Below are 15,752 nucleotides of genomic sequence, written 5' to 3'. Positions count from 1 at the left end.
GCTGGTTGTAAACATTTGAGACCTTCTGAACCAAATGCAATAGCGTGGCATGTCCTTAGCTAAACAAAAGGGAGTCTGATGCTGATCTGGGGCATCTCTGCATGCCAGCCCTGAGCCAGGCTTCCTCTTGTGCAAAGGGCTGTGTAAACACACAGCCCTTTGCTTGGATGTGATCTAATTATAAATGCTTTAACCTGCAGCCAGCTCAGAGACCTGGGGCTCTGTGAAGGCACAGACATTTGCTGTGGCCTGAAATGCCACATGTGCTGGTACCTTGGACTTGGGGGGCTTTATTTGACACACTGCAGAGCTGCTCAGAAAGCTGCCTTCATGTTTCCAGGCAATTGAATTGTTGCTCTCTGACCATCTGTCAATGCTGGAGAGCCCTCAGTACAACTGTGAGGAGAGGTTACATGAGTATATTCTGTACACTTGCAACAAACGGGCTCTTCTTGGTCCACCCAAAGACCCTCTGCATCAAAATGGGAAGGAATTACTTTTCAAACTCCAATTTGTCAATTGCATTAGCCAAGGGAGCAGCTACTCATTTGTCACTCAAAATAGTCATTACTTCTATGCTGGCATCCATTGTGTGGTTTTTCTGTCCTCAAATCAAAATAAGGGTAGAATTACTGCAAATCTAGGAATGGATATTTGTATGGTACATTACAAGCAACAGATTAGGTTAATCCATTCTGCAAACCCTACCAGCTACCATCTGTGCATGGTGAGCTAATTAACCCTTGAGATATCTGCTAATCCTGATGTGGCTTATAAAACCAGTTGGAGTATGTTTCTCCCCAAAGATATCATTGTGTCACCCACCACACAAACCCCCTTGCTGGCTAGAGAAAGCTGCAGACTCCTGGAGTAAGATCTTGCCCTCTCCCCTTGCTGAGAATCTTTCCTGCCTGGTTTCATGCCAAAGCAGTCAGGTCCCAGTCACGAAGCTGAAGCATCTGAAGCATCATTGCCTGTTGTTTGGTGGCAATAGGGAGCTGGTGTGGGCTTCACAACTTTTCTGCACTGAGTCTCAGTGCTTCTCAACTACTGAGAGGACTCTCTTTGCTAACCTTGAGGTCAGATCCAGCACAAGAGGTGCTTTCAAATTGATCTCTGTCACCTGCCTTGTAGGTGACCAAGCCCTTGTGGTCACAACTCTCCATATGTCTGGGCAGGAGCACTGCTGGCCACCCCCTTCTGGAACCATAACCAAACTGCCCCTGCTCTGACTGCCCACCTTGCTGCTGGCTTCAAGCCTTGGCTTCCTCTGGCACCTTGGTGCTATGCTGTAGGAAGCTCCTCCAAGTGAGGGGAATAAGCTTTAATAAAATGGAAATTATGGCTCCGTCAGTCCTGCAGTGTTTCCTTTCCCTCACTGTTCAGATCCTGTCTGCATGGAGCTGGCTGTGCTTTGGCTGAGTCTGGCAGCTGAAGCCTATTTTAAGTAGTAATTGGGCACTTAGAATATGTAATTAATGATTTGGTTCAAGCCAGTGTTGCCTCAGGATGCTGAGGATGCCTCAGGATGCTGAAGCTTCCTTGAATGAGTAAACCATCTTTCAGCTGGGTTTCCCTGTCCAGTTTTTGGACTAGCAAGATTATGGCTACACACAGCCAACAATCACTGTTTTCTTTCCCTCCTGTAATCTAAAACTAGGAAGGATATATCTGCTGGCAAGTAAATAAAAACTTCAGAGTCCATTGGAAGATAATTCACAAACTTTTTATAGAAACATCTGTAATGCTGTCTTTTCCCTCAGTGGGGAAATTACTAAGCAGAGTTGAGAGAAGTGGGGCCTCAAGTGAGAAACAAGCAGATTGTTGTAAAAACACCAAGGGCCCTGGTGGCTGATCACTTTGTGGGATGCTGCTTAGGAATTATGGGTGGAGCTAATGGCCCAAGTTGCTTCTTCAGCCTAATTCTTCATTACCAGAGAAACTTTCTTTCTTGCCCTCGTGCACCAAGGATGTGCACTCTGTCAGCTTCAGGGACTGCCTTAATTGCTGTTTCTTTGCATTATTTGGGGTAGGTTTTTTTCTGCTTCCTTTGTAATTACCCAGGGAAATGGCTCAACTTGTGGCTTTTTCTGTCCTTGCAGCCAAGCTATGCTCTTCACTTCAGAGCTTAACCTTTCTAACCCTGTCACTCTGCATGTGTCTATCCTGCACTTAGAGTTCCACGGCGTGTCTTGCTCACTATCTTTTTTTTTCCTTTTCATAAATGAGCTTTATTTTCTTGACATAGTCTGAGCTGCCTCCTTTAAGACAATGTGGAGAAAATGAATAGTGTGTGCCACCCCTTCTGTGCTTAATTATTCAATGGGGTGACAAATGTGTGAGCTCCCAGCTGGACCAGCAGGGTTATGTGGCTGGAGCTGGTTTTACCTGTTGCAGGACAGAGGTGGTGACCCTGGGAACAAAGCTTGGTTGATGGAATTGAGTGTGGAGGTCTCTGCCAGCTTCACAGGCCTGTGGCAAGCACTTAGCTACACATAGGTACAGGGTGAGCAGGGAATGTGCAGCCTCCAGCCCTGGCAGGTGTTTTGTAATATTTGTGGGAAATGGCTGAAGTAGAGGGAGAAGGAAGGACTGCTCCAAGAGGCATATAGTGTTGCCTTGCCTTTGCCTTAAGGTTGCTGCAGTATTGATGGGATGTCATCTGGAGTCGTGTTTAGTATTACAACTGGGGGATGCCTTAACTAATCCAGCTGACTGTGAAATCTGTCTCAGTTTTACCTTCTCAGCCAGAAGAACTCTTAAGCCTTTTAACTGGGTTCTCAAAGAAGCCAAATCTAAGTGTGTTACTAAAGAGGCTGAAAAATCCAATTAACTACTATGGTCAATCCCAGCATGAGCCAATGCCTCTTCTCTCGGACTGACAACTGCAGCAGATGCTGGGGGCACCTGCCCCAAGCAGGGACTTGGTCTCATTGCTCAGTGAATCTGAGCCTAGGTGGTAGCAACAAAGTTAGAATGTGGTTTTTAGAATGTGGTTTTTAACTCAAATGTTACTTTGACTCATTCTGCTCTGGTGGTGTTTGTCTCTGAAGTCTGTCTCCCTGTAGTTCCTCTGAAAGCTTTAGCTTGGAAGGTTGGTTTTCTTTTTTTTAAGGTGGTGAATAGGGATGCAAATCTGTCCAAGCCCATGGCAAGGTCCCAGGAACATCTTAAATCATATAACTTGGTGTCTTAATCCTTGTACGAAATCTGTGGTATGACATGATCCCTGCAGACTGAGGCATGTGCTCTTGTTTGTGTCCTGATGAATCACACGTGTGCCCTGTGCTCCTTGCATTGTTTCCTACAATTAGGGCAGAAGCAGGGATGGTGCCATTTGGTGCCATTTGGCCTGTTGATGAGGATGGCTGGATGAGATAGTTTGCCAGTCACTATTTTATAACTTCACAAGCATGTACTGACAAGATTGCTCTTGATCAGAAATTGTGATCTGCTCCCTCCTCATATGATTAACCTTCTTGGCTGTATGTACTAATTATTGCATGGAATTTAAAAACAGCAGATTCTGGCAGAACATTTTGGTACTCACATAGCTGTTGCTTCTTTTTTTTTTTTCTTTTTTTTTTCTTTTTTTTTAGGAAGATAAAGGAGTTAGTAATAAAAGAAGGATAGAGTAGGCAACAGCATAGCAGTTAAGGATCAAACAAGCTTTTTCATTTAATTACTGGGGATATACATCTTGGGCCTGGTTCTGGAAGAAGTTAGTAGTTAATGATCTCAATGTGCACCTTGAATTCAGTCATCAATGACAGAGCTTCCTCTTCTCATGACTGAGAATTATTTTTCCTCAGGTAGTGAATTTGCTAAACTTCTTGTAAGTCTATTGGCTTTTTCTTGATGCAGTTATTCCCCAAAGACCTAATTTTCTTTCCTGATATTTTTTTTTAACAAGACCATACATCTATTTTTTTTTTTAAACAAAATTTTCATATAACTAGAGGAGCATCCATTCTGTGGGTTTGGGGTTTTTTCCAAGGCAAAACTACTGCTTCTGTGCTCAGGTGCACTAGGAGAGAGCAGAATTTGAGGAGGAGCTGCCGCTAAGTCAGGCAGATTTCATGTCCTTGCAGCATCTGTGCGTGTGTGACCCAATTCTGCATCTTCAGTCAAGATGTGAATCTGTCCACTCCAATCCCACGCTCCAAATCCAGTCTGTAGTGTTCTGGCAGAAGGAAGCTGATCTCACACTTCTCCTTGTACACCATATTTTTAAAGTCACTGCTTAAACTGAAGTGCTTTGGACTTCTGCCTGAGGCTACTGACGAGAAGAGCAGATAGGAGACTTCATTCTGCACTGCTTCAGTTTTCTGCTGACAGGACGTGTGGCCCATTAGATGTATAGGATCACTGTCATCTTCTGGGTGGCCCATATGCTGGGGTGGGACGAAGATGGGATAAGAGAGAAAGAGATGTTTGTATGTTGTGTGGGTTTTTTGTTTTGCTCCTTGGCTTTTAAACTGAAGTGTGGGGACAGGGTGCAGGATTAGGGAAAAGAATGTGTTTGTGTTCTTTGCCATTCCCAGTTCAGCATCGGTGCTGCAGAGAGCCCTGTGTCCAGGGAGAGGGCAGGGAGACTGGGTGCAGGCAGGGCTGGAAAAATGAGGTGTGGCTTGAGCACAGCCATGGTAGAACAGTTTGAACCCTGCAAATGCCTCAGAGTGTCTTCAGCCAAGCACAGAGAAAGCACTTGGTACCTTAGGGGATATAATGGCTTTTCTCTTGGTTTTAAGAAATTCTCTGTTCTCCATCTGCTCCTGTTCTTCCTCCCTCTTCTGTCTGTCAGTGGCAGATGGTATTAACGCTGCCTGCGTGGGTTTTTCCTCTCTTGCACAGAGAGTACTGGTATTTTGATTTTGGCACACTGGGTAAGGCAGGTGAGAAGTGCATTTGGGAGCTGGAGCAGAGGGTGATGATCCTCAGCCACCCCAGGAATCTGCATGGGGCACAGATGGGTCTGGCTGGCTGAGAGGAGCAGATAAAATCTTCCCTGGGCATTTTGGGTAACTTAGTCTCATGCTGGTGAGCACTCTGTCCCCAGATTCTGGAAACCTGGATGTAGGGTGTGTGTATCCTTAGCTGTTGAGAGAACTCACCCCTAAAATAGCACTCCCTGAGTGCATCCAGCTGTGGGCATGGTTTCACACCTGTCCCATTGGAGCTGGCCTCTGTCCAGGCTGTGTGACAGCACAAATCCTCTCTCCAGTTCACTCTGGATGGCTCACCCAACCAGAAATGGCTGGAAGCTTTACTTCCAGAGGTGTCCAGCAGGGGTTACAATACAATATACACTGATTATTGGCCAGCTCTGCCTGGACACTCCAATGCTGCTGAGTGTTCTGTGTTTGGCAGCATGGCTCCTTCACAGTTGGGACTTGACTTTTGCTCCATTTTTTGAGCCACACAGGAATCCCAGCATGTGTACATACCTGTGAGTTTCCAAGTGCAACGTCTGGGGCTCTGCTGCCCTCCTCCTTGGCAGGGCTGGAGACTGGTTTTTTCCTCAGAGGGGTGATGCTCTCAGTTTGTACAGCTGTAGATGGGGATTAGCATTCAGATATTCTAGGCACTTTCCAGCAAAACTTGGAACTGGTACAAAACTGTATGTGCAGGGGCTGTACCCCAGGGATCATGTGGGAAACAATCCCCACTTGCCATGTGGAAAGAGTTAATGTGAGCAATGGCTGCCAGAACAAAAACTAAACAGTCCTGGATACTTCTGGGTCTGTGAACAGGATTAAAATGGGGTTTTGCAGAAGTAAACAGAGTGGAAAATTGGGACTAAGTTTTCTTTGTGTTTGTACTTTTAGAAAGGATGAAGGACTGGATGAGGCTGTGAAAATGCAGCTGTGAGCGTGTCACTGTGCAGTTTGTCAAGCACACGATCCTCTGGCCCCTCTCCTCCATTCCAACTCAGGAAAGGGCTCCCTGGTTGTGGATTTCTCCCCTGCAGGAGTGAGTTATCCAGATGATGAATTTCTGAGGCACGCTCGAGTCACGTGCAAGCCAGATGTGAGCATTTTCCAAGCAGTGTGTGTGGGTCTGGCCTGCGCCAGCCTACGTGGCAAGTGGACGTGGTCTGAGGTTGGTCTGCAGCGTGGTGGTGCCCCTCAGCTCCCATTTCTGCCAGGGAGAGAGGAAGGTGCTGGCTGTGCCCATCACTGCAGCCCAGCACCTCTGCCCCCACCCCTCACACTGACAGGCCCTCCCCTGGCTGCTCGTGATGAAGCTGAACTTGGTGAATAAGACTAAAATTAAAGGCCTTATTTAATGCCTGCTGCCAATCCTCTTACTCAGATACTTTAGCTGGATTTGCATGTTTGATAATCCACTAGTCAAATATTTTTTCAAGATACAGCCCTCTTGAACAGATGGCATGGGGAGTGGAGGTGATGTTCAGCTTCAAGTGTACAGAAGAGGAGATATCTCTGCAGGGATGAGAGGTTTACTTTAAAATGCAGTCTCCTATTGGGGAGAAAAAATAATATATGTGTATTCCTTCAACAACTATCTTAAAATACTTGCTCTAAATGTGATGCATCAACATCCCACAGACATAAGAGCAAGGAAAGCTTATTTAAGCTACCCTGGTGTGGGACAGCTGCTTGCCCAGCAATTGCAGTAACAAATGAATTGTGGTGGTACCTAAGAAGTTTAATGTCTGACCAGGCTCACACTGAGCCAGGCACCAGGCACAAATGTTGGTTTTGTTTAGGTGTCTCTGGAGCCTGAGGGGAGAAGCATCAATGGCACAGTTAAAGAGGGTGCCCTGAGTAGGACTGCGTGAGATAGATCAAAACACTCGCAACCTTTCTGTGCCATCCTCCCATTTCTCTGACTATCTGTTGTTCTCTGCCTAACTGAATGAATTAATTGTGTGAGCCAAGAATGCATGACAATGGTTCCAGTTCAGATGAAGGCTCATCTGCCTTTTTCCTCTTTCCAGCTGTGTTGTAAAACTGCACACAGACTCTGTATCAGAGGAATTCTCTGGTAAAAGTACTTCCACTTCTGGGGGGAGCTTAGCAACCCAAGTATTTCTGTCTTCTTCCCCTAGTCTAGGACTGTTGCATTTTAGTGCCTTCCCATTTAACTGAAGAGTCAAGCCCCAGCTGAAGGGGAAGGGACTAGAGGAGAGAAACCTGCAGAGAGGCTGACAGAGTGGATCAGTGGATCTGGGGGATGGAGATTTTGGAGAGGGCCACAAGGATTGAGCATGGTGCACTGTCTGCAGATGGAAGGAGAAACAAGCCCCACGGTTTTGGGGTTCCTCACTGAGCTTTCTGCTCTTGACTGGGCAGCCTCACCTTGTCCAGAGGAGGAGGAGGTTGTTCCTTTGCTTGTCTGAGGAGTGCAGAAAGGAAGCAAGAAGGTGGAAAGTAGAGGCAAAATCCCAGCAAGAAGCCCTGGACTGAGTAGACTGAGCCTGGCTTTTGGGTTCTTTACCTGCTTGGGGCAGTAAGGTGTCCCACCTGAGCCCCCAGGACAGCAACATAGTGCTTCGTGTATGCAGGCTTGTCTTCCAAAATGTAAACTGAAATACAGGCTCAACTTCTGTTTTCTGTTCTGCCATATGTGATGAACATTGCAGCCAACAAGGCTCTAGGCCAATTCTAAGAAGTGGACACATTTAAGGAACAGTGTGGTCAGCCCACTTCTTGCTGACTTGTCAGATACCACTGTTGGCATGAGAACACACCCATTCCTCAGAAGAAGCATTTATTTCCCCCAGCTCCAGTCTGAGGAATCACTGATTGCTTTTCTTTTCACCTCTCCAATTAAGACAGGAAGGGTAGAAGTCTACAAAATGAGTCTGCAAAACACTCAACTGCACTCATGGAACAGAGCACTGTTGGAAATGGACCAGATGTCAGTATCTCTTCAGTATGGCCACTTGTTCTTATAATCCCTTTCTCAGTAATTTAAGTTGCACTGTAAGAGCTGGGAGATTTTGGTATTCCCAGTAATGTTAAAGGCTTCATGAGAACAAAATAGTTTTATTAGTTAAATGGTCCTGGGACTGTTATCTTCTGTGGAAGGCCACTTCCAAAGAACAGGCTATACCTGTGTAATTAAACTCTTTGCCCTCCAAAGCAAGGTGGCCACATCCAGATCACTGGTAGGGGCCTGTCTTTGACTTGTGCTAATTTCTCAGCTATGCACAGAAATCATTTGGGGCAAGGGTTACATCTCCAGAACTACAACCACACTGAAACTCATGGCCAGTGTGATCCAATTGCCCACAGTTACTGCAGGACTGTTGTTGGGAAATATGTAGCTTAACAAGCTAGACAGCTTTTTGTTTTAAAAAATGCTTGTTATAATGGTCCCTGATTCTGTGATTCTGCAGGAGAGTGTCCCTCATGGTGCTGGCAGCAGTATCAAATCATGGATGCTGGGCTCAACACTGAACTGACATTTCTGACAGTGTTACTAACAAAAGGAACCTGTATCTGCAGCTTCTGCTAAAATGCCCATGGAGGAGGAGTTCCTCTGCACCTGCTGGGGCAGGAGCCCACCTGGATGTGCAGTACTGATGTGTACCATGAACATGGTATCTGGATTTTGGTAGATGGAGCTCATGCATTTGATTCTAGACTGACTCCAGCTATTGTAGGTTTTTGTGGAAGCTTGTTCTGCTCTAACTGTACAAAAGACAAATAGTCTGCTGCTAAAATGAGATGAGTGGAGCTGTATCACAAGCATAAAGCATTAGTCCCCAGCAGTCTGGCGCCTGCTCTCTTGCCAGAGGTGGGAGGAGCAGCAAACCAGTCTCACTGGCAGCACAAAAGCTTCTGCTGAAATCTAGAATAATATGTTTCATGTTCACCATAGCAACCAGCCTAATTTTGTCTTCAAATTTTGCCCTTCAACTCCTTCCTCTTCTTTCACACCTGAGGAACCCCCTTGACCCGTGGGAGGGTTGCCCAGCTCCCTCGTGGCAGCTTGAAAGCGATGGGATGGGGTTCAGCAGCCACTTCCAGTGACGTGCCTGCTGTGCTGCTATTTCTGTGCAGTGTGGCTCTGAAGGAAAGCCTCCTCTGTGCTCCTCACAACTGCCTCAGCCTCGTGACTTAGCTGTAATTTATGGATTCATGTTCCTTTTGAGTTCTTAAAAATAATTCCGGTAGGAGGAGTTTGTTCTGGCTCCAATTGAAGTCGGCAGCAGGGGCTGTGGCGACTGGTGTTAAGAGCAGAATTGGGATGCCATTGCCCTAGGAGTGGCCTGCTTTGAGCAGGCAATTTTAATTTTCCTTCCAGATACTGAGATTTCTCCCCCCTGCACTTCCAAGTGATCAGAGACCAGCCAGTGTTCGGCCGTGTGGCAGTGGGGGAGAGGAGTGGCAGGAAGCGAAGGTTTGTTCGTTTACTGTTACCAATCCCATTGGAAACCAGGTCCAAGCCTCATGCAGAATTCCAGTAAAACCCTGTCCTAAAGGGGAAACCTGGGGCTGTTCAAAGATTGTGTTTTGTTGGCTCAGGCACAGCATGTTTCTGAGGCCTCTGACCTCCTCCCCGTATGCTGGCTCCCGCCGCGGCTCTTCGTTTGAGCTCTCTGTGAAGTGGAATCTATCACTAATGTCTGATATTTTTATTATTTGTAGGGGGGACTCTTAAAAGCTGGTAGCAATTAGAGCTTAAACGTCTTGGAATAAAAAAAAAAAAAAAAATCCCCAAGAAGGAAGTTTAATGCTAAGCAGATGTGCAGGAGCAGCTGAAATATGCTGGCTGTCTTCTGCTTCAGAAGCAACCTCATCCACTTCTAGCTGCTGTCAGGCTGGGGCAGCTCAGAAGTGCTGCTGCTTTTATGCTGCTTCCTGGGCTGGGAAGCCCACACTGGTGACCTGTGGGATTGTTTACCAGTTAATACTTATATTGCCCTTCTTTTCTGGCTTAAGCCAATAGTTTTGACAAGGAGAAAAAATACTTTGTTTAAAAAGAGGTTTTTTTTGAGAAATTGATAATTGCTAACAGAATTGCTTTATTTATGGTGAGATCTCACATGGGTGTCTGTCGATATGGCTACTGTTGATCTAGGTTTAAACTCTCTCTCTTCTTGGGTAGACAGATCCAGAGTAGCCCTAAACTTGTGTTAAGTGCAGCCTATTCCCTCTAACTTTGGGTGTTTCTGTCTTTTGCTGCAGCTTGGGTGGGGGCAAACTTTGAAACTTCCTCACTTACTCTTGTAATACATCATCTGCTTGATTTATCATTGTCATATTCAGGTTCTTCTGTCTGGAAAAAGATCTGACAGCTGACTGAAGTTCATACTCGTGCTCTAAAGGCAGTGGAAGTCTATTCAAAAGCTAATAGACAAGTTGCTGACAACAACTCCTTCACACCCCTTCCCGTGCGTGCCCCGAGTCTGTAGCAGAAACATGCTGCATATTCCCCCCATGAGCTACAGCACAAGTTGCTGTGCCAGATTATTTCCTGTTGCACTCCACCAGTGCAAAGCCCTTTTCATTTTTTCTTAAATGGCAGTCCAAAGTAAATTATTGTTATTTACCACTGTGTATTTTGCAGTGTATTGTGACAGTGCAGCACATGGGTTTGGGAGTCAGATGCTTGAAAGAGTTCAGGATTTTCTCCAAGCTGCCACTATAGAGAATTTACTGCAAAGTAGTCAAAGTACTGAATCCATTTGAATTGCAGTGCAACTACACAATGAAAATTGTATCCCTAATTTAAAGAAAGGATTTCAAAACCTCAGCATTCCCTCAGTGCTGAGAAAACAGCAATGTGTTTCTTGGACCTCTGGTTTCCATCGGAAAAGTTTGAAAGCTGTTTCTTAATGTTTGTATCATGCTAGCAATTCCTCAGTTACATATGTACAGTGAATCTGTTACATTACTATCTGTTAAACTTTTCACTGTCTTGGAGATGCTCTGCAATTCAAAACACAGTGACAAATAGACAAGGCCACCAGTATAGCCTGCTTTTCTCTCCAGTTAGTTGATGGGTTCATCTTTTCTGTTGTTAAACAGTTGGATCCAGAACAGCGCTCCCCATTGCAAATAGGTTTTTCAAATTGCATGTTGGGGTTGTAAGAATTTAGGAAATTCTTAGATTGTCATATAAACATTTCTTTCTAGGTGTCTCTTCTCCCAGACAAGGAGAGAGTAACAGCTGCCCTTCTGCCCCTTCATCCCAGAAGGGGAATGTTTGTTATTTAGAAATGGGGGAAAATCTGTTGACTTTCCAAACATATTTCTAGTGTATTTAAGAAAAAATTAACACTTAACATTTGAAGATTATTCCCAAATTCCCAAGCCATGTATTTCTACCTCATTTCATGGAGGGGGAGGGAAACATTTTGACCTTGTTGGCAGCAACTCCTATCAGCTTTCTCCTTAACCTGATCTCTGTCTCATTCATTGGTTTAAAAATTGATTTTCTAGTTATACTCTGAATGTACCTTTATTGGAGCTTTGTACTCTTTTCTATATTTGTCTATTGTTATTTTCCTTAATGCAATTTCAGAGTAACAAGATGCTTGTAGAAACTTATATGTGTTTGCTAAGCTCAATTTCAGTTGTCTATGTGTCTTTTGGGTATGATTAACAGCTGCAGAGATAAATAGTTTTGTAGGTCTGAGGCTTAATAAGTCAAACTGTCTCTTGGTATGTGTCTTCTGAGCTACTGGGAATAAGCTCAGGGCATATCTTTTTCTTAGAGCTCAAAATTGGATCACCTACAGATCAATTTCAGAAGTTCTGCAAATCCACTAAAACATAAAAATGAACTGGGTGTTTCTTATGACTTCACCTTCCTCTGAGTCCCCATCATGCCAACACTACTCTTAAGAAAAACTTTGTCTCTTTCAAAGCTGTCTTTACTAACTCTCAGACCTTCTGATATGACTGGTTTTGACTGTTTTCTTGTGTCTCTAATTACTTTCTTTTTTCATGGCTGCCCTATGATTGGATTTCAAGTTTGGATGTCCAGTTTGTCTGAGACTCCAAAAAAGAGTGTCACTCCAGGTAAATTCTTGTGTCTTGGTGTTCTGCATGCTATTAAAACCAGAATTCTCTAGTTCAAGCTGTGTGTGGTTTTGGAGTTGTCTTGAATGTGAATCTCTGACAGTGGATACCCAGGACCTGTTGTCTGCTTGTGTATTGGTTTTTCATGATGCATGATTTCTGGTAAGGGAGAGCTTTGCTTTTCTGATGACTGCCTCACCTTGATGCTGCTGCTAGCAGGGGTTAGTAGTTTGCAGGGTTTTATTTCCCTTGCCCAACTCAAAGCCTCAGTCCAAGGCAGCTTCCCCTTCTGTGGTGGGTTGAGTCTGGCCACAGCTGAGTACCTGCACAGCTGTGCTCTCACTATTCTATGGGGGAGAAACTTTATGGGTCAGGATAAGGCAGAGAAACATGACTGTGTGCTCCTTATCCTTCTGAAATGCTCTTTGCATTTCCCCAGTAAATAGAAGTGTTTTCACGTGAAAAAGATGAAACTCTCATTAAGATGCAGAATTTTCAAGACAGCATCAGCCTCCTTGTTGCAGTGAGTCAGGAAGGAGGAGGAAGCAGGGGAGCAGCTTTAGGTGAGGTGTCAGGGGCTTGGGAGCAGTAGTCCCATACAAGGCAAAAACTCAGCTTTATAGCATAAGGAATCAGGACTTCTGCTGTGTACCCAGTGGATTTATTCTGCAAACATTCATCACTTGACATGGGATATCACAGAAGAATTCTCTTCTCCTTCAGACTTAGACGGAGAGATCACAAGTGATAGATCCTGTGTCTGTACAGGATGCTGGGCTGGTCACTCTCAAGCAGTTAAGGCTACGTATAGGTCCTGGGGCAAGGAAAGATGGAAACACTCCTGCTGATTTTCATACCAGATTTGGTAAATATTTAAGTTCATGCCCTGTTGAAAGTATGTGAACAAAATCCCACCATCCTTGATGGATGAGTGCTTGCTTGTCTGAATTTTTTTGTGAGCAAGACTGCTGTGATTGCAGTAGTCAGAAGCTGAATATTTTCTTGGGGGGTTCTGCCTCATATTTGCAGAATAGGTCTAATTTGAGGGTGGTAACTGGATATAAAAGTGCAGAAATATCTGAAGTATTCAGTCACAGGAGCCTGCTGCTTCGTAGGGCATGGGGGAGTTGAGACAGAAAAACAGAATGACACTGAGCAGGAGAGAAACATGTTAAGGAGGAGACAGAAGAGGTGGTGTCCCTCAGGAAAAATGACAAGAACCCCTCAGATTACCTGGCTGGGGGGTGAGGTTGGGTTTCTTTGACTCAATAGGTCTGTTGGGATTGTTTCATGTTGTGATATATAAAATGGCAAACTAAATGCCAAGGTTTTTAGCCTTCTCAAAGGGCAAGGAGGCAAAGTTTCTAATAGATACAATTTTTTTCCTTCTGCTTACTGCTTTTAGCTAAATGGATGTTGCTAGAGTGGCAAAAAAAAAAAGTGCATGATGAGTGTGCAAATATAAGTGATTAATTGCATTGCATGGTGCTCGAGAAGGTGAATGTTGATACATAGTGCTGTTCAAAAGTCTTTTGTATATTTGGCAAGTTCTTAGCTCCCCATGCTGTTCTAGTTCATGTGGCCTTTCAGTTTCTCATCCAAATGAATCCCCAGTTTCCAAAATAGCTCTTCTTCAGTCCAGATCTGCCATAGGCTGTATCCTGACATGTCAAGCTGGTAGATCAGACTTGAATTTGGATGTGATCTTTACTTATGTAGTACATTTATGTGTCCTAGCTAGGCTGTGGCTTGGAGATGAGAACAGAAGCCAGTTTCATGCTGCCCAAGCTCTAGCTGAGGTTCTGAACCTGCTCCATGAAGTGGGGACTCTAACCAAGACATTAAATTGGTTTCATTTTGTACTTTGGAAAAAGATGGGTGCCACACAGCCACACCCTGGGAGCTGCTGTGGTGGGACTCCAGTTTGGTCACCCTGCCTGCTGTTAAAATCCTTGGCTGGTCTGCTTTGTGCCTTGTGGAAGGATGGGAATGTGTTGCACCACTGAGCAGGACTAGGACGAATGCCAGAGTATATTGGTGACTTCAGCCTGGTGGAAGACCCAGTTTGGCAGCTGTGTGAAAATCTCCAAGCAGTTTAACAGATTTGTGTGCAAAATACTACTAAAGTATTCTTAACTGTTGCTACCTGTAACCTAGTTGGTTGGAATCACTGTTCAGAGAGCCAACTTTCCAAGAAGGAGTGGAAAGAGGACTCAACTTTTTACTTTCACGCTCCTGCCTCTAATTTTTCTTGGCTTTATTTTAAAACCTAGCAGATCAAAAATAAAAAATAAAATTCCCGAGACCAATAGGCTCCACTTGGCAAAGGTCAGCACTGAATTTTTCTGTTGGTCAGGATTTCATTGGAAATGCTGCAGAGGGCTGTAAAGAGGGAAGAACTGAACTGGAGCAGCTGCTTGAGAGAGCTCCTGCCATTTACCATGGGCCAGGCTCATTCCTCAGGTGCTCCCCATGGAGGCTGTGTTTTGCTGCTGGTTTTAGCTGTGTGTCACACACACGCCAGGGCTGGAAGTCACAGTCTGCAGTTAAAGCTGCCACTTGTCCAGACTCCTGAAGGCTCACCCCGATCTTGGTCTTGGAAGTGACAGAAAGTACTATGTGTGTCTTGTAGTGGGGAATGAGTCCAGGCATCCAGTTAATCTTTTGCTGCTATGAGTGCTGATCACAGTCTCTTCTTGGTGGCAATGTGTGCTGTTGGTGTGGGCCCCCTATAGCTGTTTGTAGCAGCAAGGCAGGAGGTTAGGAGAGATTTAGTGCAGCTCATGCAGTTACCATCTAGACCAGATCTTGGCATATTTAGCCAAAAAGATAGCGAGAAGGGCTAGAGTTTTGGCTACTATTGCCCCATGTCCTGAAAGGCTTACAGAGCACGTGAGCAAGGAAGGTGGATGGCTGGATGGATGCTCACTTAGGGAGAAACTTCTTGTACATCAATCACAGCTGCCAGCCTGGGGTGAGAGGGTTTACATACTGACCTGGCCATTGCTCAGTGCATGATGCTCAATCTTGTTTTATTTTTTGGGCTTTGGACAAGGTTTTAGGCTAAACTTCTCTGGCTTTGAGTCTTCTGCATTACCTAGGTGATCAGATCCAAACCATTCCCTTTCTGCTTTCCACCCATCTCTAATAGCAAGGTGTCACCTGCTCCTGAAATTCTCTTCTGAAAATGCAATAGAGTGTACTTTGTGCTTTGTAAAAGAGCTACCTGGCCAGGCTCAGGGAAGAACTACAGAAATCACAGTGTATTAATAACCCATTTGATAAACTTGTCCAAATGTTTATTTCATTCTATAATTGGCAATAATCCAGACCTTGAGACTGGATTTGTAGTGAGTTTCTGAAGTAACTGTGGGAGGTGATAAACTTTTGTCTCTGTCCCTAAAGCTTTGTGGCTCAGGGCTCCTGCACCAAGAACCTCTGAGCACTGAGGCTGAACACTATTAGGATTGGGAGGATTGCTATCTGGTGGGAGGGATGAAGATGAATCCCCTTCACTCACAGCTTGTGGCAGTAGTAGTCTTACCTTCAGGAATAATTGATGTATAAATACAGTCTGAATTTTGGTAAGTGGCAGCAGGGCTGTAGTGCAGGACTATCTAGGAGATGAGTCAAAGCCCTGATTGTTTAGGGCACACAAAGAATAAAAAATGAACAAAAATCCAAAATAACCTAGACAAGGAAAAAACTCTCTCACTGAATAGAAGAGAGATCCTAGACTGGGAAACCCAG

At 44.8% G+C, this 15,752-nt stretch overlaps 1 protein-coding gene across 7 annotated transcripts in view; it reads left to right on the top strand.

Moving 5' to 3' along the window:
* The window catches only part of SH3PXD2A (SH3 and PX domains 2A), a 245,823-nt gene that overhangs the window by 154,486 nt on the left and 75,585 nt on the right, over positions 1–15,752 (top strand). For 4 of the 7 annotated variants that reach the window (XM_071446390.1, XM_071446389.1, XM_071446393.1 and 1 more), the window contains one exon: positions 11,955–12,002. The exons of the other annotated variants lie outside the window; for them this stretch is intronic. In XM_071446390.1, coding sequence (XP_071302491.1) covers positions 11,955–12,002 — 48 coding nt within the window. The remainder of the gene's footprint in view (positions 1–11,954; positions 12,003–15,752) is intronic. 7 annotated transcript variants of the gene reach the window in all.

This window comes from Agelaius tricolor, unplaced genomic scaffold (assembly GCF_023055355.1).
Source record: "Agelaius tricolor isolate 1412-34295 unplaced genomic scaffold, bAgeTri1.0.p SCAF_22, whole genome shotgun sequence".
Taxonomy (NCBI): domain Eukaryota; kingdom Metazoa; phylum Chordata; class Aves; order Passeriformes; family Icteridae; genus Agelaius; species Agelaius tricolor.
Note: the sequence above shows the minus strand (reverse complement) of the source record. Positions and strands in the feature narration are given on the sequence as shown.